This window comes from Gymnoscopelus braueri (assembly GCF_963280865.1).
Source record: "Gymnoscopelus braueri genome assembly, chromosome: 3".
Lineage (NCBI taxonomy): Eukaryota > Metazoa > Chordata > Actinopteri > Myctophiformes > Myctophidae > Gymnoscopelus > Gymnoscopelus braueri.
Window position 1 is genome coordinate 20,892,227 of NC_137612.1, and position 19,613 is coordinate 20,911,839.

General features: G+C 39.6%; 2 protein-coding genes across 3 annotated transcripts in view; both read left to right on the forward strand.

Annotated features, from left to right (window-relative positions):
• plxnb1b (plexin b1b) overlaps nt 1-9,506 on the forward strand; it is a 102,169-nt gene extending 92,663 nt beyond the window's left edge. For both annotated transcript variants that reach the window (XM_080424851.1, XM_080424852.1), the window contains 10 exons: nt 336-501; nt 1,000-1,103; nt 2,123-2,207; nt 3,219-3,385; nt 3,888-4,048; nt 4,948-5,095; nt 5,222-5,286; nt 5,823-5,898; nt 6,002-6,076; nt 6,596-9,506. In XM_080424851.1, the coding sequence (XP_080280977.1) occupies nt 336-501; nt 1,000-1,103; nt 2,123-2,207; nt 3,219-3,385; nt 3,888-4,048; nt 4,948-5,095; nt 5,222-5,286; nt 5,823-5,898; nt 6,002-6,076; nt 6,596-6,700 (1,152 nt within the window). In that variant the 3' untranslated portion in view covers nt 6,701-9,506. The remainder of the gene's footprint in view (nt 1-335; nt 502-999; nt 1,104-2,122; nt 2,208-3,218; nt 3,386-3,887; nt 4,049-4,947; nt 5,096-5,221; nt 5,287-5,822; nt 5,899-6,001; nt 6,077-6,595) is intronic.
• Nucleotides 9,507-10,137: 631 nt separating this feature from the next.
• On the forward strand, nt 10,138-18,097 carry LOC308082168 (putative peptidyl-tRNA hydrolase 2). Its single transcript, XM_080423832.1, has 7 exons — nt 10,138-10,311; nt 14,219-14,332; nt 15,058-15,129; nt 15,267-15,341; nt 15,782-15,879; nt 16,079-16,193; nt 16,598-18,097. Exons 2-7 carry the CDS (start codon nt 14,225-14,227, stop codon nt 16,682-16,684), a joined length of 555 nt encoding a protein of 184 aa, XP_080279958.1. The 5' UTR covers nt 10,138-10,311; nt 14,219-14,224; the 3' UTR covers nt 16,685-18,097.
• The last annotated feature ends 1,516 nt before the right edge of the window (nt 18,098-19,613 follow it).

Consider the following 19,613-nt stretch of genomic DNA (forward strand, 5'->3'; position numbering starts at 1 on the left):
ACGCACACGCACACACACACACCGAGACAAACGGAAAAGTATGGTATGTTTGACCTCTACAGTGAGAATCAGGTACACGGCATTTCCAAGCATGTACCATAAGTTTTATTAAAAAACAAATGATTTTAGGTTTACAGTGCTGTGAAAAGCCAGGAATAAACATGTACTAGGTGATGCAAGACCTCCAACACACAAGCACAAGTACATGGACCTACAGTACAGGATTCACATTAGTATAACATGCACTGACTATTCATTAGAGAACTGACAAAATGATGTCCTCTTTAACCCTGCTATAACCCCTTTCTTACACTCCATCTCCTTCTTTGCCCTAGAATCTGAATGTGTTGACGCAGGGCGGTGGGGTAAAAGAGAGCGAGCCTCTGCCCTCCAAGGTGCTGGACATTGACACCATCACCCAGGTCAAAGAGAAGCTGCTGGATCAAGTCTACAAGGGAACCTCCTTCTCTAACCGGCCGCACTCGGATTCCCTAGACCTTGGTGAGCACCCCTTTACATATGTCTAAAGTATAAAAAGGGGTCTTACAAAGATTTACTCGATGTAGTGTACTGGGAGAAGATGCAAGCAATAGTACACACCTGCAAATGTATCCTTTTCCACAACTAAAGTGCACAGCCTTCATCAGCGTTAAGTGCTAGCAAAGGCTTTAGGCTTATATTTGTCTCAGACTTTAATAAATCACCAAAAAGGAGACATTTGTGAGTGCAGACTACTTTTAAAAAAATAGTCTAACTCTAACCTGTCAATTTTATAAAAAAGATGTATTGCATAGGCATGGTACTTTCTTGAGTGCCAGATTCCCCTTTTTGCACATGCACTTATTTTTCTTTTCCCTGTATACTGTACATACACCACCAGAAGTGAACAAACATACTACACACATCCACCATTACGTACATAAAACGCGACCAGCCGACCACTCGTAAACATACACAATGTTAACGCTAATCTCTTGTCTTTCATCTGTCTTACTTCAGAATGGAGGTCTGGTGTGGCCGGCCACCTCATCCTGTCTGACGAGGACCTGACATCAGTGGTCCAGGGCAACTGGAAACGCCTCAACACACTGCAACACTACAAGGTCACAACACAGACTAACCCAAAAGCCTCTTCAATGACGCTTTAACCACTTAAACAGCACATACTTTGCCGCCTCCTTTTTTCCCTCTACACCACATCTTTTTGCCAATAATAGCTGCATCTACAAGCTCACATTACATTGTGTTGCGATGTGTCGTGAGCTTATAGATCTGCTATTTTCGCTGATTGTTGGCTTATTATGACATGCCCAGAATAGAGATCAACTAGTGACAGGGACCACACACTTTTTGAATGGCGCTGTTGCGGGAAGAGAATTTCCCATTCATTTACTCCATAGATATTTCATATATAAAGAGTTTTAAGCCTGGAATCAAACCAACCAAGTCTACACTGGATTGTTACAACATATAGCTGATAATAAAATTCTCTATGAGGAAAATCTATGGGATTTTTTACTTCTGGCACATCACTGTTGAGCTCTATAGGGACGCTAGGGTTCAAGTGGTTAATTATTTTCTTTTAATTAACTCAGACTGTTATGTATAACCCGGGGATGGGGAAGGGTTGTGTTAACATTTAATTAAAAGAATGCTTTAGATTTCTGCCATGGTTCCAAAAAGATGCAAGAGTACGCTGAATAAAAAAAAGGCCTCTAAACCCTCAAGGTGCAATGTAGTTGGAGTGACACGGGATCAATGGTCCTCTATTCACTGTGGGCCGTGACCCCCTGGAACTTACTTGAATCACTGTTTATTTTCCATGATGTACTGCACCAGCAACACATTTGGCTGTTTGGAGAGGCCGGCTAGAGGGAGTTCCTGGATAAAGCCTCATTTATACGGCGTTGTATGTGGATGATGCCTATTTTGGGCTTATCCCAGCGTACAGGAATAGGCTCACAGTGTTTGGAACTAAGTGCACTAGTTTAACATTTTATTATATTGCCACCCCACAATCAGTGATTATAGAACAAATGGATAATGATTAGTTGTCATAAATACAGGTTTTGATGTGGTTGTGTCTGTGTAATGCTCATGGATTATGTCTGTTGTTCCTCAGGTCCCAGACGGAGCGACCGTAGCACTGGTCCCACGCAACTCCAAGCACATTCACCATGACAACCACGACTATGTGGCAGGAGAGAGTGAGTCCTTTTGCATCAGGTTCACACTCTGATTGTCACCATGACTGAAACGTTTTTAATGGCTTCTGCTATTATGAGCCTCATAATAACAAACCTATTAACCCATTAAGACCGGGAAAGCATCTGTCATTCTAGATTTTAACCACTTTAACAATTATTTTATACTTGGATATACAAGCTCATAGTGTGTCACTTCGTGCCACGCTATGAGCTTGTAGATCTGCCGTTTTTGAAAATAGAAAATGTGTGCAAATCTTTGAATACATCTATTTTTTTAAAGCAAACATTTTTAACTCAAATCTTTACTTCTGGGGGTCCCTGGAGAAAAACATTTTCAGATGGGGATCCACGGCCAAATACATATCATTTTGGGGGTCCTTGACATAGAAAAAAATGTTTTTCAGAAAACTGTTAGGATAGACATTTGTAGAGTTAGCCTCAGGTCTTAATAGGTTACCACTTTCAACCACACTACAAATGAAAAAGACTGTATAGGAGACAATAAAAAAAAATCTTCAGATATGTATTGGTAACTACCTAACTGTTTGTCATTTTCTAAACAAGGGTGTTAAATTAGTAACTATACTTTCATAGCAGTAATCGTTTTAGAAGAGAGTATGTCACTTTGTGCATGTGGTGGATATCTCATTTTGGAATGGGATCTGGTCATGTGTGCTCAGTCAACGACACTGAACTGAACTCGGAAGTGTGGCCTTCAAATATTATCTCTTTATATTTGTTGTAGGGCTAATGCTTCATTAGCCGTCATAAAATGGCCATCACTGGCCATTGTCCTTGTTCATTGAGTTGAGGCAAAATTGACTTCAGAAAATATGGAGGAAATTGATGTACTGTAATGGCATAATGCATCATGGGAACACAGAGAACTGTGAAATACTGAAAATGTGGTAGTGTAATATTTACACTGTAAATATTGTGTGTAAACATAGTGTACCTTTTAAATGTGGCATTTTAACCTTCTAACGTGTATTTTTTTGTCTGTCTGTGCAGAGACACCCATGCTGGAGGATGCGGATGAGGGTGGGGTGAGGTTGTGGCACCTTGTGAAGGCCAACGAGGAGCCGGATCTGCCCAAACACCGCAGAGGCAGTCTGAGGGAGAGGGAGAGAGCAAAGGCCATACCAGAGATCTACCTCACACGCCTGCTCTCCATGAAGGTAGGGAAACGCACAAACAAACATGAAATCCACAGCTTAGCTGATACACAGACACACATTTGCTTCACACTTTGTTCACTTTGCTTAGCAAATAAGTGCTTAGCCTCCATATTACAATGGTGATAACTCGCTCGCTACTATACTAGGTTTTGGTTAGTAACATTACATCTTTGGTTTAGGGTAATTGCTGGTAACCATAATATAAAAGCTTTAGCAGTAATACAGAAGAGGCCATGGTAAATTATTATTTAGTCACAAGCTCTTGTTGATAATCTTCATTGGTTAAATATTAATAAAACCCATAGACCGACTTACCACTTAAACAATTCAAAATCTTTAAAAAATTGTCTACATCGTCTATTTTCGCTACTTTTGCATTCTCTTACGACGAAAAAAAGAAATATCGAGATACAAGGAGATATTCTAGTTATATGTGATTATAGTTATATTGTTTTAATAAATATGTATAGCCATGTTTGTAACATTTTCTTTCTGTCCACAGGGGACGCTGCAGAAGTTTGTGGATGACCTGTTCACAGTCATCCTGAGCACCAGCCGTCCCGTCCCGCTGGCTGTCAAATACTTCTTTGATCTGCTGGATGACCAGGCGGCACACCACGGCATCTCCGACCCAGAGACCATCCACATCTGGAAGACCAACAGGTACACACACACACACACACACACACACACACACACACACACACACACACACACACACACACACACACACACACACACACACACACACACACAGGCGTATACATACTTTATTAGCTAGGTATATACACAGATTATTCACATAAACACAAGTAAGACGCGCGAACGCGGGAAGCGAACGCAAAAAAAAAAAAAGATTTAAAAAAAGTAACCAATGAAAAAATACAAAAAAAATACAAAAAAAATCCGCGTTAAAAGGAGCATCTTAGAAAAATACAAATTCACTAAAAAAAAACTTTGAATGTTTTTGAACAATTCAACAAAGTGTTTGAAGTGCCTGTTTCACCCACTTCCGGGGGGCGGAGCCAAAATCCGAGCCCGAAGTATTTGTTCGTAGACCCCCACTTAGGGGGGGTAGAAAAAGTTTCGGAGCGATTCGGGCACTTTTCATTTAACATGGGGTTTCAATGGGGAGTTTTTAGGAGCCTTCTCTGGGGCGTGGCTTCCGGGGGAAGGGGCGGGCGTAAACGCAACCTTGACAGGTGTGTTCAGTTTTCAAAGACCTTTCATTTGATGTATGGTACGTCTAAATTTGACATTTACTTATCTCAGAGGAGCTGCAGGCAGGCAGTGAACACAGACACGCACGCACGCACACACACACACACACTCACAAGCCGAGCACGGTTTCATAGTAAGCTCCACTTGCGCGGAGGCGCGCCGAAGGCGCGCCTCCTTCCGCTGCGTTCGCAACAAACATATTTCTCCACATATGTCTCCCGAACACATAAATACTGACCGCTCTCCTTTTCTCTCTCACAATTTATTTACCTCTTGATCTCTCTTTCTTTGTTTTTCTGTCTTTCTTTCTCTTTATGTCTCTCATTTTCTCTAATCCCCAGCCTCCCGCTGCGCTTCTGGATCAACATAGTGAAGAATCCCCAGTTCATCTTTGACGTGCAGGCCTCGGACCACGTGGATGCCGTGCTTTCGGTTATTTCCCAGACCTTCATGGACTCCTGCACCATTGCAGAGCACAAGCTGGGACGGGTAAGGGATCAGGGCGGTAGGGGAGTTAGAGGATGGAGAAAACTATACCCCCTTTCTTTTTATTAATGTAAAATAAATCAGAAATAGTTTTTAAACAATTTGATTGTTTTTGTTATATTTCACTAGGATTCACCCATCAACAAGCTGCTGTATGCCCGAGACATTCCCCGTTACAAGCAGATGGTAGAAAGGTAATATCCAATTATTCGTCCATGAAAAAACTGGAAAGATTCCCATGCACAATAATCAATGTCTAGTCTTAAACCTCCCTTCTTCACAACATTAACTGAAATTATTCACTTGGTACTTCTGACTGATGATTGCATGCTGTTATTTTACTGTACCAGCAAATGTATGTTTGCTGTAACATTGGTGTGTGTGTGTGTGTGTGTGTGTGTGTGTGTGTGTGTGTGTGTGTGTGTGTGTGTGTGTGTGTGTGTGTGTGTGTGTGTGTGTGTGTGTGTGTGTGTGTGTGTGTGTGTGTGTGTGTGTGTGTGTGTGTGTGTGTGTGTGTGCTGTAATGTTGAGTCTGTGAGTGTGTGCTATAACATTGTTGTGTGTGTCTGTGCGTGTGCTGTAACATTGTTGTGTGTTTCTGAGTGTGTGCATGTGTGTGTGTCTGAGAGTGTGCATGTGTGCTGTATCAGTGTTGTGAGTGTGTGCATGTGTGCTGTAAACAAAACGTGTGCATTTGAGCTGTAACGTTGTTTGTGTGTGTGTGTTGTAGGTACTATGCAGACATCAGGCAGACCATCTCTGCCAGTGACCAGGAGATGAACTCTGCTTTGGCTGAACTGTCCAGGGTAAGTAGAGGCCGAATGCTGTCCGGTTAGACATTTACTGCAGTTCAAAGACATTAAGAATTGGAATGATGGGTGAACTCTAACCCGACTCTCTCTGTTTCAGAATTATTCAGGAGAGCTCAATTACCTTGTTGCACTGCATGAGTTGTACAAGTACATCAACAAGTACTATGACCAGGTGAGTTTGTCATCGTCTTTGTGTGTGTATGTGAGAGACTTTGTGCCAGCACATTATCACTCTTTCTCCAGGCGCATTATTTTGACAAATATGTATGATGCGTATGCCTTCCAGCTACAAGGCTAAACACCTCTAGTTTGAGGGCGGTAGTTTTAATGTTTATTGACAATGCAATTGATGGGTGCACAAGTGTGACACATACAGTGGTTCTATGGTTCTCCAAATAAAGGGCAAGGAGAGGTTTAATATTTGTTTTGGCTCACAACACTTAAGAATCTTGGCTCTGAAAGGAGATTTCATTAGTGCCTACATGGAACTCGGAGAAGGGCAATTACCAGCTTACCTCCCTCACTGGGTAGTTCTCGGCCAAATGCACCAGTTTATCTCCCTCAATCTAGCAGCCTACGTTTTACAGGGAATCCTAATCTTGTGTATATTTTTGTGTTCTCCATTCTCTTTTGTGCCATCTTCTTTCCTTCCTAACTCTTCTCTGTACCCTTCTGTCTCCTCCACCTTCAGATCATCGGAGCGCTGGAGGAGGACCCCACAGCGCAGAAGATGCAGCTGGGCTACCGGCTCCAGCAGATCGCCGCCGCTGTGGAGAACAAGGTCACAGACTTGTGACAGCGGGATCGCCCACCGACACCTTAACAGACGGGAGGGGGGTGGTGGACCGACTTCAGAGACGAGCACATCACAGGAAGTGGGGAGAGAGAGAAAAATGGATGGCCAGATGGAGGGAATAAAATGAAGGATGGACTCTTCTTGTGAGGAGCTAAAGGTGGGGATGGTGGGGCGGGGTTAAAGATGAATTCTTTGAAAGCACGCTTTTGTCCCCTCACGAAGATGGTTGATGGATCTGTATACTTGGGTATTGGAACTTTAAAGGGCACTTGTATTCCATGGACCCAGGATTAGTACATGTTTAACGAAGTGATGTCTAACATATGCTTCTCTTGGAACACAATTGGAGGAAGAAAGAAAGTCATGTACAAAAACACAGAGATTCTGTCTCGCCGTTGGATGCATTTGGTCTTTTTATGCCTGCTGCCTCCCCTTGTGGATTTGTATATGGCGAAAGAAATTCAAGTTGGGGCATGTAATCTTGTTAGAACATGTGCTGGTAAAACTCTGTTGTCTCACTAAAGCAGATATAAAAGGAAACAGGCAGTCCATGGCTGATAAGCATGGAATGGAAGACTGATCAACTCGGAAGGGGGGCAAGTTGGGTCTATATTCTGCAGTGGACTTTTGCGATGGTGACACCTTGTATTCCTGTCGTTGCTGTCGGGTCAAAAGTATTTCGCTGTCGTTGAGTGTGTGTATGGTATTATATGTATCCGTGTGCGCGTACACACAATAATCCATAAAGCTCTAGATTTCATCTTCCACTGGTGTTATTGTCCACACTGTCTATTTAGATGTCATTTTCATCATGCATTTCTTTTACTATCATAGCATACCAATTTAAGAATTCACTTAGGAAAGGTGACCAGGCAGGTGGGGAGGCGCTGGAAATCTGACAAGGCAGAGTGACAATTGGGCGCACTCCCGTGAGCGGCGTCTATTCACATGAGGAGCGCAGTGTGACCTCGTGGATCCAAGTGAGAAGGCAGGCGTTGTGTCGCTCCCCGTGTGAAAAGACCTTTATGGTACAAGCCCCCCCCTTCCTCGGATGCGTCTGCCATTTAAGACTTTTGATCTGTTTTCTTATACTTTGCTAAATTTATATTTTATTGGATGAGATCATGGGCATCTGAATTTAAGGGGGAAAAGAAATTCCACCAATGTTTGTTGTATTTTGAAATTAAATCCTTTAAATGATAATGACCGCCCTTGGTAAAAGCAGCAGTTTCAACCCCTGACTTGCAGCAAACTTGAGCAATAGTGCTCTCCTTCACATCCAAAAGACTGATGGGAGTTTCATAAGTTATTTCCACTCTCTACCTCAACTTGTGGTGTAGAGTCAACAAACTGTTGTGACATTTTATCCGTTGTTGACCACCGCCATTGCCACAACTTACATCATCGCAAACCGCCATCTGTTAGCATGACAAGAACATGTCCGTCCTATTAAACAAGGATAAATGACTGATAACAGTGCTCAATAAACGTACCCACTTGACCCCTATGTGTGTACACACACCTGCAAAGAGACACACAAACATACACAGTTTGCATCAGTCCAAATGTTTTTAGTTTCTAAATTATATAGATACCTGTGTTCTTTTATTTACAAAATGGAGATGACTGAAAACATGGTACTCACAATAGCATTGAAGGTACTTCAAACTGTGTGATGGTTTACTTCTACCTTTATTTCTGCCATTGTTTCTTCTTTTTATACTATTCATGTTGATGTTCCTATATGGTAAAAGGCACTGGAGAGACTTTAGAAAGAGAAAGCAAAAATTCTTAACTGTAAAACACTTGTAGATACATTTTAGATAAATATGTAGCGGAATTCTAGTGTGCCCCAAAGTGTTTTTATTTTGCGTGTAATTTCTTTATTTTTCCAAATTTGTAACATTCCTTTTTTTTCCAGTAAGGACGAGTGCATTGAACCACAGCTCACTTTGCTATTCTCTAAGCCTCTACTGTACTCGACTGAGATTTCTTTGTCACTTCATTGGCCTCATTAATGCAGTTCAAATAGTAGACACAAGGTGGCGTATTTTTCAAACGTCCATTCATAGACAATTGTTCATGTACCTATGTGGTACCTTGAATTCATTATATTTTGAGCACACTACAGTTTATATTACCTGATGAAATGTTTTCTCACTCGCTGGTTAAGTAGATTTATTTTGTCATGTTCTCATACCAATTGAAATGGGAGCATTTGTTAAACATTTGATAACCAAAAGTTGTCTCACCGATCTGACTTCACTTGATAGGCTATATGTGACTGACATTGTATAAAAGACAACGGCTGTTACACTTCCGGGCTTTCTAGTAATGTTGACCAAAAGGAGGCATACTGTGAAAACGCCTATACATGTCTGACTTGTTAATTCATTTCTATACACAGAAGAAACCTGTGCTCAAATAGGCCTACATGGGCGTTTATGTGCATTCCCAGCCCAGGTGTTCTATATGGGGCTCAGCTCAGTATGAGCACAATAGAAATTAGCTCATAATCTTTTCATTAACACACAAGCAACTTATGACTAGTTGGAGGGGGTGGTGGTTGTCGAGTCACTTGTTTTCAATGTAGATGGTAGAGCCCAGTGATGAATGAGGAAGGCCGTTTGAGGGAAAATTATGTAAATGTTTATTAGGCTGTATAAATTCCAATATGTAGAGCAGGCTCTGCAAGGGGCAATTTTAAGGATTTTTTCTTATCTGTTAATATCATTGTACATAATGATTTAATAATGTAACTGTAGCGAATTAACCTGTTTATTAAGAGAAAGTGCAAATTGTTGCAGATGGCAAAGTAATAAAGTATTCATAAAATGATACCAGATTGCATTTCTGAGTTTTATCATAAATATCATCATTATTCATATATACTGAAACAGGTGTGTGACTGTTTTCTACGTGTTTATTTGAAACTGGGAACATAATTAAGTTGCTGTATAAACCAGTGGTTCTCAAACTTTTTCATGTCAAGGACCCCCAAAATATATGTATTTGGCTGCGGACCCCCATCTCAAAATATTTTGTTCCAGGGAACCCCAGAAGCAAACATTTGAGTTAAAAATGTTTGCTTAAAAAAGAAATCTATATATATTCAAAGATTTGTACACATTTCCACAATTTTTCAAAAAATTGCAGATCTACAAGCTCATAGCGCTGCATCAAGTGACACGCTATGTGCTTGTATATTTGCTATTTTTGAATAACCAAAGTATAATGTATGGTTTAAGTGGTTAAAATTATTGTGACAGTATATTAACGATTTTTTTCCAAGGACCCCTGGGGGTCCCCGGAACGGTCGGAACCCACTTTTGAGAACCAATGGTATAAACAACACGGTAGATAAGCATCGACGGACCGGATACCACCGACGGACTGCAAGTGACGGTATCCGGTAAGCACTTAATTGGAGACCAAAATGGAGTAAAATCGCTGAAACATAGCACGCCCATCTCCCATTGAACGTTCTGAAAAAAATAAGAATTCGTGTTGTCGCAGTTGGAAAAGCAAATACGAGGGGATTATTCACAGAAATTGCTGGGGAAACCGAATCCGGGATCGTTCCAGTACCAACATAGAGCTGCGCAGCACAGGTAGCTAAACAAATCAACTTGTGTTTTCTATTAGCTAGCATAGCCAGCCATAGCTAACGTTGTTAGCAGCATCTCTAGGCACTCATTAAGAGCAGTGGTTTTCAACCTGTTTCACATCAAGGTCCATCTTTTATTCGGCATTTGAGCCACGGACCAGCGTTTGATGAGATTTAGACGCTCAGACCCAAGACTATTTTGTTGTCGTTGGATAAGATTGTGTCCACAATTCCATGCTGTATTGCTGTTGGTACCATTGGGAGAGATAACAGGCAAACGTTGATCAAAATAACAATTATTCTACATTCTCTAATCAGACATGCAAAAGTGTCACTTTTCAGCTACAGTCACCTTTTTGAACCCAAATAGGGCAATTGTGTGACACCTGACCCGAAAGAAAACAACATGTCACCTTTTTCACCTCGGGCTGTTTGCATGCCTGTCTAATTGTGTAGACTTCTTGTAAATGAAGTAATGCAGATGTTTAACAATAATTAACTATTGAGAGCGTAAAATGAATCCGTTTGGTTTGGTCATTTTACTCTTAAGAGTTGAATTTCATTTGGTTACCAACTCTTCCATCATTTAGCTGGGGACCACCTGGAACCTCCTCAAGGACCACTGGTGTGGTGGTCCCCGGACCACTGGTTGAGAACCACCGATGTACAAGAATGTAATAAAGTTATGCAATTCTTTGTGACCAGTTGGAGGACCAGTATTATTTGCCTTATTTTAGTTATGAATGTAATGGTCTTGGTAGAAAATTTGGCAAAGGCATGGTTATGCAATTTGGAGGAATTGGTATTAATATAAAATTTTTGGTGTAGAAATGTGCCATGAAAGGTTATATAAATGTATAAAGGTTATACTAATATTGCCCCCCGAGTGTTATAGTCAGTAGGAGTGCCACCATCGCTCTAATTTCAGAGGCATTTTGTGATTAGAGAGGACATTTATAGCCACTTCTGTTAAAGCTGCAATTCATATATATTTTTCTTCGAATAAAACGTTATTTTAAACAATTTGTATGATAGGTTATGTTGTTTATGCAATATAATTAACACAACGTAGTTGGTTGGAGGTGGTCTCTCTCTCCCTGCTCCTCTGGTCGGGTAGGACCACTACTGGTTGACAAGAGGTAATGCATGAAACTCAAGTGGAAATAATTCCAACACATTCTGTCCTTTGTAGCTGAAAGCTACAGTGGTTCTTGCTTTTCTGACTGTTCTATTACACTATTAATAGTATTTGTTTACCATGCTTGGATGTGAAGTAAGTACTGATTACAGAATCAGAGTTATCTTGGTACTTTCTGCATTTGTGAGATGCCACTTATCAACATAAACCCCTGTTTAAGGGTTGTCCACACCAAGAACGATATCTTATTATATCCGTATATTATAAAAACTAACTCAAGTGGATGGTGGAGTCCACGGCGCAAGTTTAGTTTTAGTTTAGTTTATTTGCACATACATTTTTAAAACGTATGATAAAATGGAAAAAGAACAATACATTTAAATGGAAAGAAACAAAAATCAAAACATGATGTGCCCCGTGCCGGGATGACCAAAAAACAAAACAAAAGGGCTTGTAGAACTTGTAGGGTGGCCTTCCTAATATAGATATCATGAAAGCTTAGGAACTAGTTGTCAATGAAAATATGGGGAATATTCTATAACAAATATTCTATAATATCTATAATATTATTGTTGCTAATGATAATAGCAACAAAGAATATAGAAATGTCAATAATTATTGTAATAATAAAACATTAATAGTGATGATGATAACAATACTGATAATAACAATACCAATAACAGTAGTAGTAGCAGATAGTGCTATAACCATCTAAAATCAGACTTTCAGAATTGGAAATATGGATTGATCAGTATCGCAGTAATTATATTAATAATGTCAAATGTTATCCATAACAAATAGAAATATGACTATATATACATACACATGCATATATATATTGTTTTGTGTAACACACATACACATAACCGCCAATATATATGTATTGAGAATAACTTATAAACAGAAGAGTGGTTAAGAGATGTGTTACTTAAGTTTGACAAAGGTTGCTATGATTGTTTCTTGAAATAGCTAAGGCTGGTACAGTCTCTAATATGAACCGGTAAGCTGTTCCAAAAGAGAGGTCCTCTGAATTTGATGGAGAATTGAGCAGATGTTGTCCTGAAAAAAGTGGAATGAAGATCACTGGCTGTCTGACCTAGTGCTATAGTAATGAAACTGAAATACAATTTGAAAACAGGCCGGAAGTAATTTGTGAATTGATTGAAACATAAAAATGCATATTTGGAAAATGTTTAAATCAAAAATAGGAAGGATCCTCTTTAAGAGACTGAAACAGAGGAGTGGAACAGAATTTGTTAGAAAAGTAATAGTTTTTGATCAAATGTTTTTGTAGCTGAAAAATACAATTGAGATTAGTTTTGAAATTGCTTGCCCAAACAATTTTACAGTATGAAATGTATGGATAAATCATTGTGTAATATAAATTAATGAGGCTTTTTCTTGCCACAAGGTGGCGTATCTTCTGATGACTCCAATATTCTTTGCTATTTTATTAGAAATAAGTGCTATATGATTTTTCCAAGTGAGTTTTTCATCTACAGTATGAGTATTCCAAGACATTTGGTAATTAATACTAAACCCTTTCTAGGATATTATCTATTTGATTATTGGGAAGGGTACTTTTAACTGGGTGATTATTAGGCATAAACATCATGTATGTACTTTTCTTTATATTCAAGGATAATTAGTTTTCTACTTTACTCAACTCTTGGTTCATTTCCAATATTAATTTCTGTTCATCTTTACCAGATAAAAAGATTGTAGTCCTCGAATAAAATAAAAAAAGCTTTTGGAGAAGTTAAATATAAATCATTTATATAAAAGAGGAACAGTAGTCGTGGACCATGAATTGATCGTTTGGGCACTCCACAGGAAATCAACTTGTAGTCAGATGAGATGTTATTCTTTATTGTTAAGTTACAAATTGATTTCTTGCTGATAAGTAGCTTTAAATCATGAAGGCTATTCGATTTAAGCCATAAGGTGAGTTTCTGTAATAAAATGTTGACCGTGTCTTAGATAAGTCAACACACACACACACCGAATGTTATTTCTTTATTTTCACAAGCTATGGATATATTATCAACTAATTAGGTGAGAGGAATGTTTTTTCTCTAAAGCCATACTGGTGGGCATAAACCATATTGTTGTTGTTCAAATATTTAATCAAGTGGTCTGTTATAAACAAGTCTTTCTATGACTTGTAAGGGAGAATGGATATTGGTCTAGAATTGGAAAATTACGTCAATGACGGTGGCAAACAATGTCATTCGGATCACTTTCAGACTCGGAGCAAGTTGATGAACGAAGCACCGACTGACGCCAATAAAAATCCAATCCGTATAGGATGTCACGTTCATCAGTGGAGGCTTGCATCATTATAGTTAGCATTCTTGGTGGACGGCCTTTACACTCGATGTATCATCTTCTATATTGTATACCAATTAGTTCCAAATGATATTAAACTATCATTCGTAATTTAATTTGACTTGGGCTAAAATTATACCTTCAGCCATGTTGACATTTGTGTAAACACATCAGGAAATTGTTTTCACCAGAATTACTCTGAACCTCTGAGTTCATGCAGGTCTTACTCCCCAGTCCCTACTCCTGATGTACATGAAGTAACATAAGTGACTGTGTAGTATGTGAGGATTGGATTATGTGTACATCTTCATATAATAAAATAACAAAATGTGTTCACAAAAACAGTAACTGGGAGTAGTGGACATAATCTAGCATAATATATACTGTAATTTGAAGTCCATTGGTTTTTGAAGATGCTGTGTATTGGTCTTTTTTACTATTACAGCTTAGAATGGAGTCCTCGCAGCAGTCAGGTCCTGATGCGGGCTCTCAGGAGGTCAACCCTGTATACTTGCAGCAGCTTAGAGAGCTGGACATCCCAGAGGAGGCTGCCAAGCAGGTACAACAAGAACTGTCTTCTATACCTTCCAAAACATAGTTGGTCTGCATCTGACAATAATAATGCATCTGTACATAATTTTTGTATCTGTCAATTATTTGTTTAAGTATTTGATTAATTTGTATAATTGATTTAAACTATGACATGTAATAAAAGTACACAATGAAGCTCATCACATATTATCTGAACATTCACAGTCATCTTGAAATTGTTATTTTTACCCTGTAATTTGTATATATTTAAAGTATAACCAACAAGCAGGAGTCTCTTCTGTTCTGTGTACCTTCAGGCCCTCTCCTCTGTTCTTATAATTCCATTAATGTACTGGGTGCCATTTTGGCTGTGTGTACACCTTCTCTGCATGCTTTGCTTTGAATACATTGGTTTTGTTTGTTGAGATTAATTTTTTCCATTTGTATCTTTTTGTGTGCTTGTATAATTTTTCTTACAGGTGAAGCACCATGTAACAGTGTTCACTATTCATAGAAATGTAGTATATAAATAAGAAATGTACTTAAGTTGCTACTTTCATCATTGCCGCATCATTTCAGTACAATGGAAGTAGACAGCAAAATAAGGGCTGAGGGACAAGGTTGAACGAGTGAATTTCATTGTTGTAGATACACTGGCAACTAGGGTGCCCCACATCTTTAACGCTTAACTGACTCACTTGATTATATTTTTTAACTTTTGATAATTTTTGTCTCTTTTTCTCACCACTCCAGGCACTCCTGCACACTCGCAATGTGTCTGCTGAGGAAGCGGCCATGTACTACTTCAACAAGCTGGAGAACGAGGTGCTCATAAGTTCCACACTGCAGCACTTTTTTCACTTGAAAATACATATTTTTTGTCAAGCAACTATGTTGCAGATGCACAAATTGGGCTTTAGTACACCTTGGTACATAAGCTTTCCTGGTCTGTGTCCATGCAGGAGGAGGGAGACGACGACCTCATGTTCAAGATGGTATTTGTGGTGAACATGGACCTGGCCATGGGTGTTGGGAAGGTCAGTCTGATGGCACTTTATTATAATTTATATAACTGTTTGTATTGTGGTTAAATAAAAGAACCATCTGCTGTTTCAGTAACATTGAGTAAATACGCAAAAACAATTTTCAAGCGTTTCTCCTTGTGTTATCATAGGCTCTGTTTTCTTTATTTGAGTGAAAGCTGTTCAGAATTATTTATGCAACAAAGACATTGGGAGCCAAGTGTGGATTTTATTTGGGGATGGGATTCAACTTGTAGGAAAATGTTCAACCACCTCTTTTCATTGTCAACTCATCTTGTTTATCTATTTCACCGCTTCATTTACTTCGGTCAAAAGCAGTAGGTTATACAGACCAAATTTTAACATAGCTATCTTGGAAGCTGTGTATTGAACAGGCTTGCAAGTCAAGCTCAACTCTTTGTGTGCCATGTTTTATACGCTGTATATGTCTATAGGTGGCAGCCCAGGTGGGCCATGCTGCTGTGGGTCTGTACCAGGCTCTGCAGGAAAAGAACAGCTGGAGGGAGATGGCCTGGAAATGGGACCATGGCGGGTAAGGCAGCACCTGTCTGTGTCACTAGAGAGTGGTTGTTTGCAGGTGGCATCAATTTATTGGCCTAACCTTGCATTTGGTGGTTTTCCGCAGTTAGTTTACTTTGTTAATTGACTGCAAAATACCATGATCACAGCTTTGTTGTTAAATAAAACCAGCAACATTGGTAAAAGTGCAAGTGTGTCTGTGATTCTTGCAGAGCAAAGAAGGTGGTTGTACAGGGGACCAATATGGCTCACCTCCTAGAGCTACAGGCTCTGGCCATGAGCCTCAGCCTGCCTACATACCTGGTCCAGGATGCGGGCCTCACCCAGGTAAAGGCAATATGTTGTCATTATAGCAATAACACTTTGTCCTTGAGTTGTTTTTCTCAACGTTTATCTGTATGATAAAAAGGCCAGAGGTAGAAACAAATGTACGTTCAAAGAAAATGTGCAGGGCTTGAAGCTCTGCACATTTTCTTTGAACGTAAAAAAAAATTCTACCCGCATGGGCGAAACGTTGTTCACTTTTGGTTAGAACAATTTAAAAAAGACGGGAGAGCATAATAAAAAAATACATTTTGTGTGCATACATTCCCCTTTTCTTCACTTGATTCCCAGCACTGTGTTAAAGAAACTGTGGGGATGTGCATATCCTACTCTTTGTTCAAAGAACATGTCTCATATCATCTAACAAAAAATGTATTCATCCGTGCACTGCGGTGGGTCTTTGGTAGGTGGAGGCAGGGTCACGCACCGTCCTGGCCATCATGGGCGAGGAAGAGATGGTGAACAACGTCACTGGAAGTCTAAAGCTGCTCTGACAGACTGTTACCCAACACTGCACATCCATGCAGTGCCAACAGGCAACCAGCAGAGGACAGCATTCCTCAGCAACAGGAGGGTCTTGGCATGCAAGTGTGCAACAACAACCTTAGAAAAAACAGAAAAAAGGGGGGAAACAAGACATGACACAACACCAGATGCTAAATACGCTCAGCCATTTTTTTTCACCCTTGGTTCCCAATCTGAGCCACTGGCTGGAAACATTGGGAGAGCAGTGGGGGAAGTGAACTGGAGCCTCATCTAGGAACACATTGAAGGCAGTTAAAATGATTTCTAAAGTTCATATTTATCTTTTCAAACAGGGACTTAGTTTTTTTTTTAGATATAGAACAGAACATTGCTATAGCAAAAAAAGTCAAATAAAAAAAATCTGAAGATCTAAAAACCCAAATCATTGTTTGGTTTCCCGCTTTCAAATATGGAGGGGAGCATAGGCCATAGCATTTTAGTGGTTGTCCAATGTTGCTTTTATTGATATTCAAGAAGTACATATTACATAATTGTAATTAAATCCTGAATAGATCAGGATCTCCCTGTGGAAGTTACTACTCCTCAGTGAAGACTACTTTACTGATGAAACTTTAAAATCCATTTCAGACATTTAAATGATATTGTGTATGTATGCAACTTTTCTCCCAAAGATCCCTACCCTATAGAAACAATAACATCACATGTTGTCAGCGGGCCCTCTTTTGTGTTTACATACTGTATGTCTGTGAAGGCCATATACTGTATAATCTGTGGTGTGCCATCCTTAACGTTCTGCGCAATTACTGAACTTTATATATTGGTTTTCTTTCTACAAAAGAAAAACCTTGATGCTATTCCCAGTTATAATTCCTGGAGTTTGTGAAGTTAAAGGTGAGGATCTCTGTTGGAATGAAAACTGCTACTTGGTCAATGCTTGTGCTGGGCCCAACTTTATGCACTAATTGTGATGGATAACAGTTGGTTTACACTAGTTTGTATACTTTAAAACTTTGGCAAGCGCAAATGTATTTTAAGAATGTGCGTATGACAATTGTGAAAGAGTAGGTAAAGACGGTCTTGAGAAGAAATATTCTTAAACATGCATTGTATGATGTGATGTACTGTTTGTTCCACTATGTTACTGCAAAGAGTACTACTATTTTGTGGGCATGAGGTGCCACACTGTAACTAACTTTTATTTTTAATGGATTCTTTCAAAAAGGAAAAAAAGAGAGAAAGAAAAAAAAGGCTGTCACGCATGCAAAATGAAATGTGTATATGCTCTGAGACCATGAAAATAACATAACCATATTCATTTTAATAATGTGTGCGCACATTGATACCTCCTGTGTTATAAACATTTGTTTTGTGTTTTACAGAATATGGAGACTATTAAAAATGCCTCCAGACCAACTGTTAAATATACTGATTTGTCTTTTCCTTGTGGGTTACTGGGGGAAAAAATACCTCTTTGCACTTAAAGAGAAACAAACTGAAGATTAAACTGCTTTGTTTTATCCTAAGTGTTGTGGTTGTGCCACGTTTATCACGGGGTGGCGGAGGTTGTTACGATCCCTGGTTAGGGGATCATGTGACATGTCAATTATGTGCTTTTTCGCCGCAGTTACAAAAGCACTGTTGTGAAACACGTCCTTTCTCTGCTGTTTAGTTGCTGGGAAACAGCCCTTCAATAAGAAATCTTATCACATGCCAATGTGATAGGCCAAACGTTTTTTATTTAATTGTGCGATATCATAGAAACATATTGCATTATGGAAAAATGTCGGTAAACCGTTTAGTTATGTGCTGTTGCGTCCATATAGTAGTACATAGTAATATACATAGTAATACATAGTAGTAGTCTTTAACAGACAAGAACGTAGCCGCACACACTGGTAGCCAGTGCCAATATTTTATTTTAGAACGCAGAGTAAAAAGAAACGTTTCAGCAGGTAACTGCCTTCTTCAGGGTATGCTGTTGAGTCGATAACATGCATGCCAAAATGTGAGTGTCATAACTACGTAATCCAACGTACATAAAACATTAGTCCTAATAAAGTCGATGTTCGACCCACCGAGAAACGTTTCAACTACAATGTAGATATACGTCTAAATCGGCCTGATCATGGGGATGTAGGTTATGCATCGATTGTGTATAACATGTTTTTGGGCAACGTCGCAGTGTTTTCACTGTATTTTACCCAACTACGTTGCAATGTAACCATTTTATGCGGCTTTCTAATCTTGTCAGATGTTGTCAATCTTGCCAGACCACTGCAACAAATGACGTTGGCATTTATCACCTCAGCCAATCCAAAGTCGTCCCCAAGTCCCATGATATGGCAAATAACCAATCGCATGTCACTGTGCCTATTCTTTAGGATTCTTCCAAATCCGGCCAGTTTACTTTGCGTTTTCACATTACTTTCTCAGTTTTACATGACCTTGTTAATCCAATATGTGTGGTAGGCTGGAGTCTGTCGCACCTAATCGACTCGAAACGAATTAGCACTGTCTGAGTCTCAGCCTCCTGCTCTATGAAGAAGGGAAATATCATAATGATAAACCATGGTCACATTCTTCCTGTAAAACTCACTGGAATAGTTTGATGAATAGCAAACCATTGATACGGTTTTCGCTTGTCAGTCCTTAAATTGTGTATGCCTTCAAGTGTATGAAGAGACTTATTTCTACAGCAGGGCATTAGAGTAGGAGGGACCAGTAATAAATAGACGCAACCAAAGAGCACTGGTCAATTTCCCTGTCCAATCCCTTACCAGATCCTACAAGAGCGACACCTCATATTCCATTCATTTCACTTAGGTGGGGCTGACCCAGTGGGTTGACCCTACCTCTGTTGTCCCTGGTACTGGGCCCCAGAGACCCCGTGTAGCTAAGGTTTGCTACCATGTTTCGCTATGAACCGAAGGATTTTCC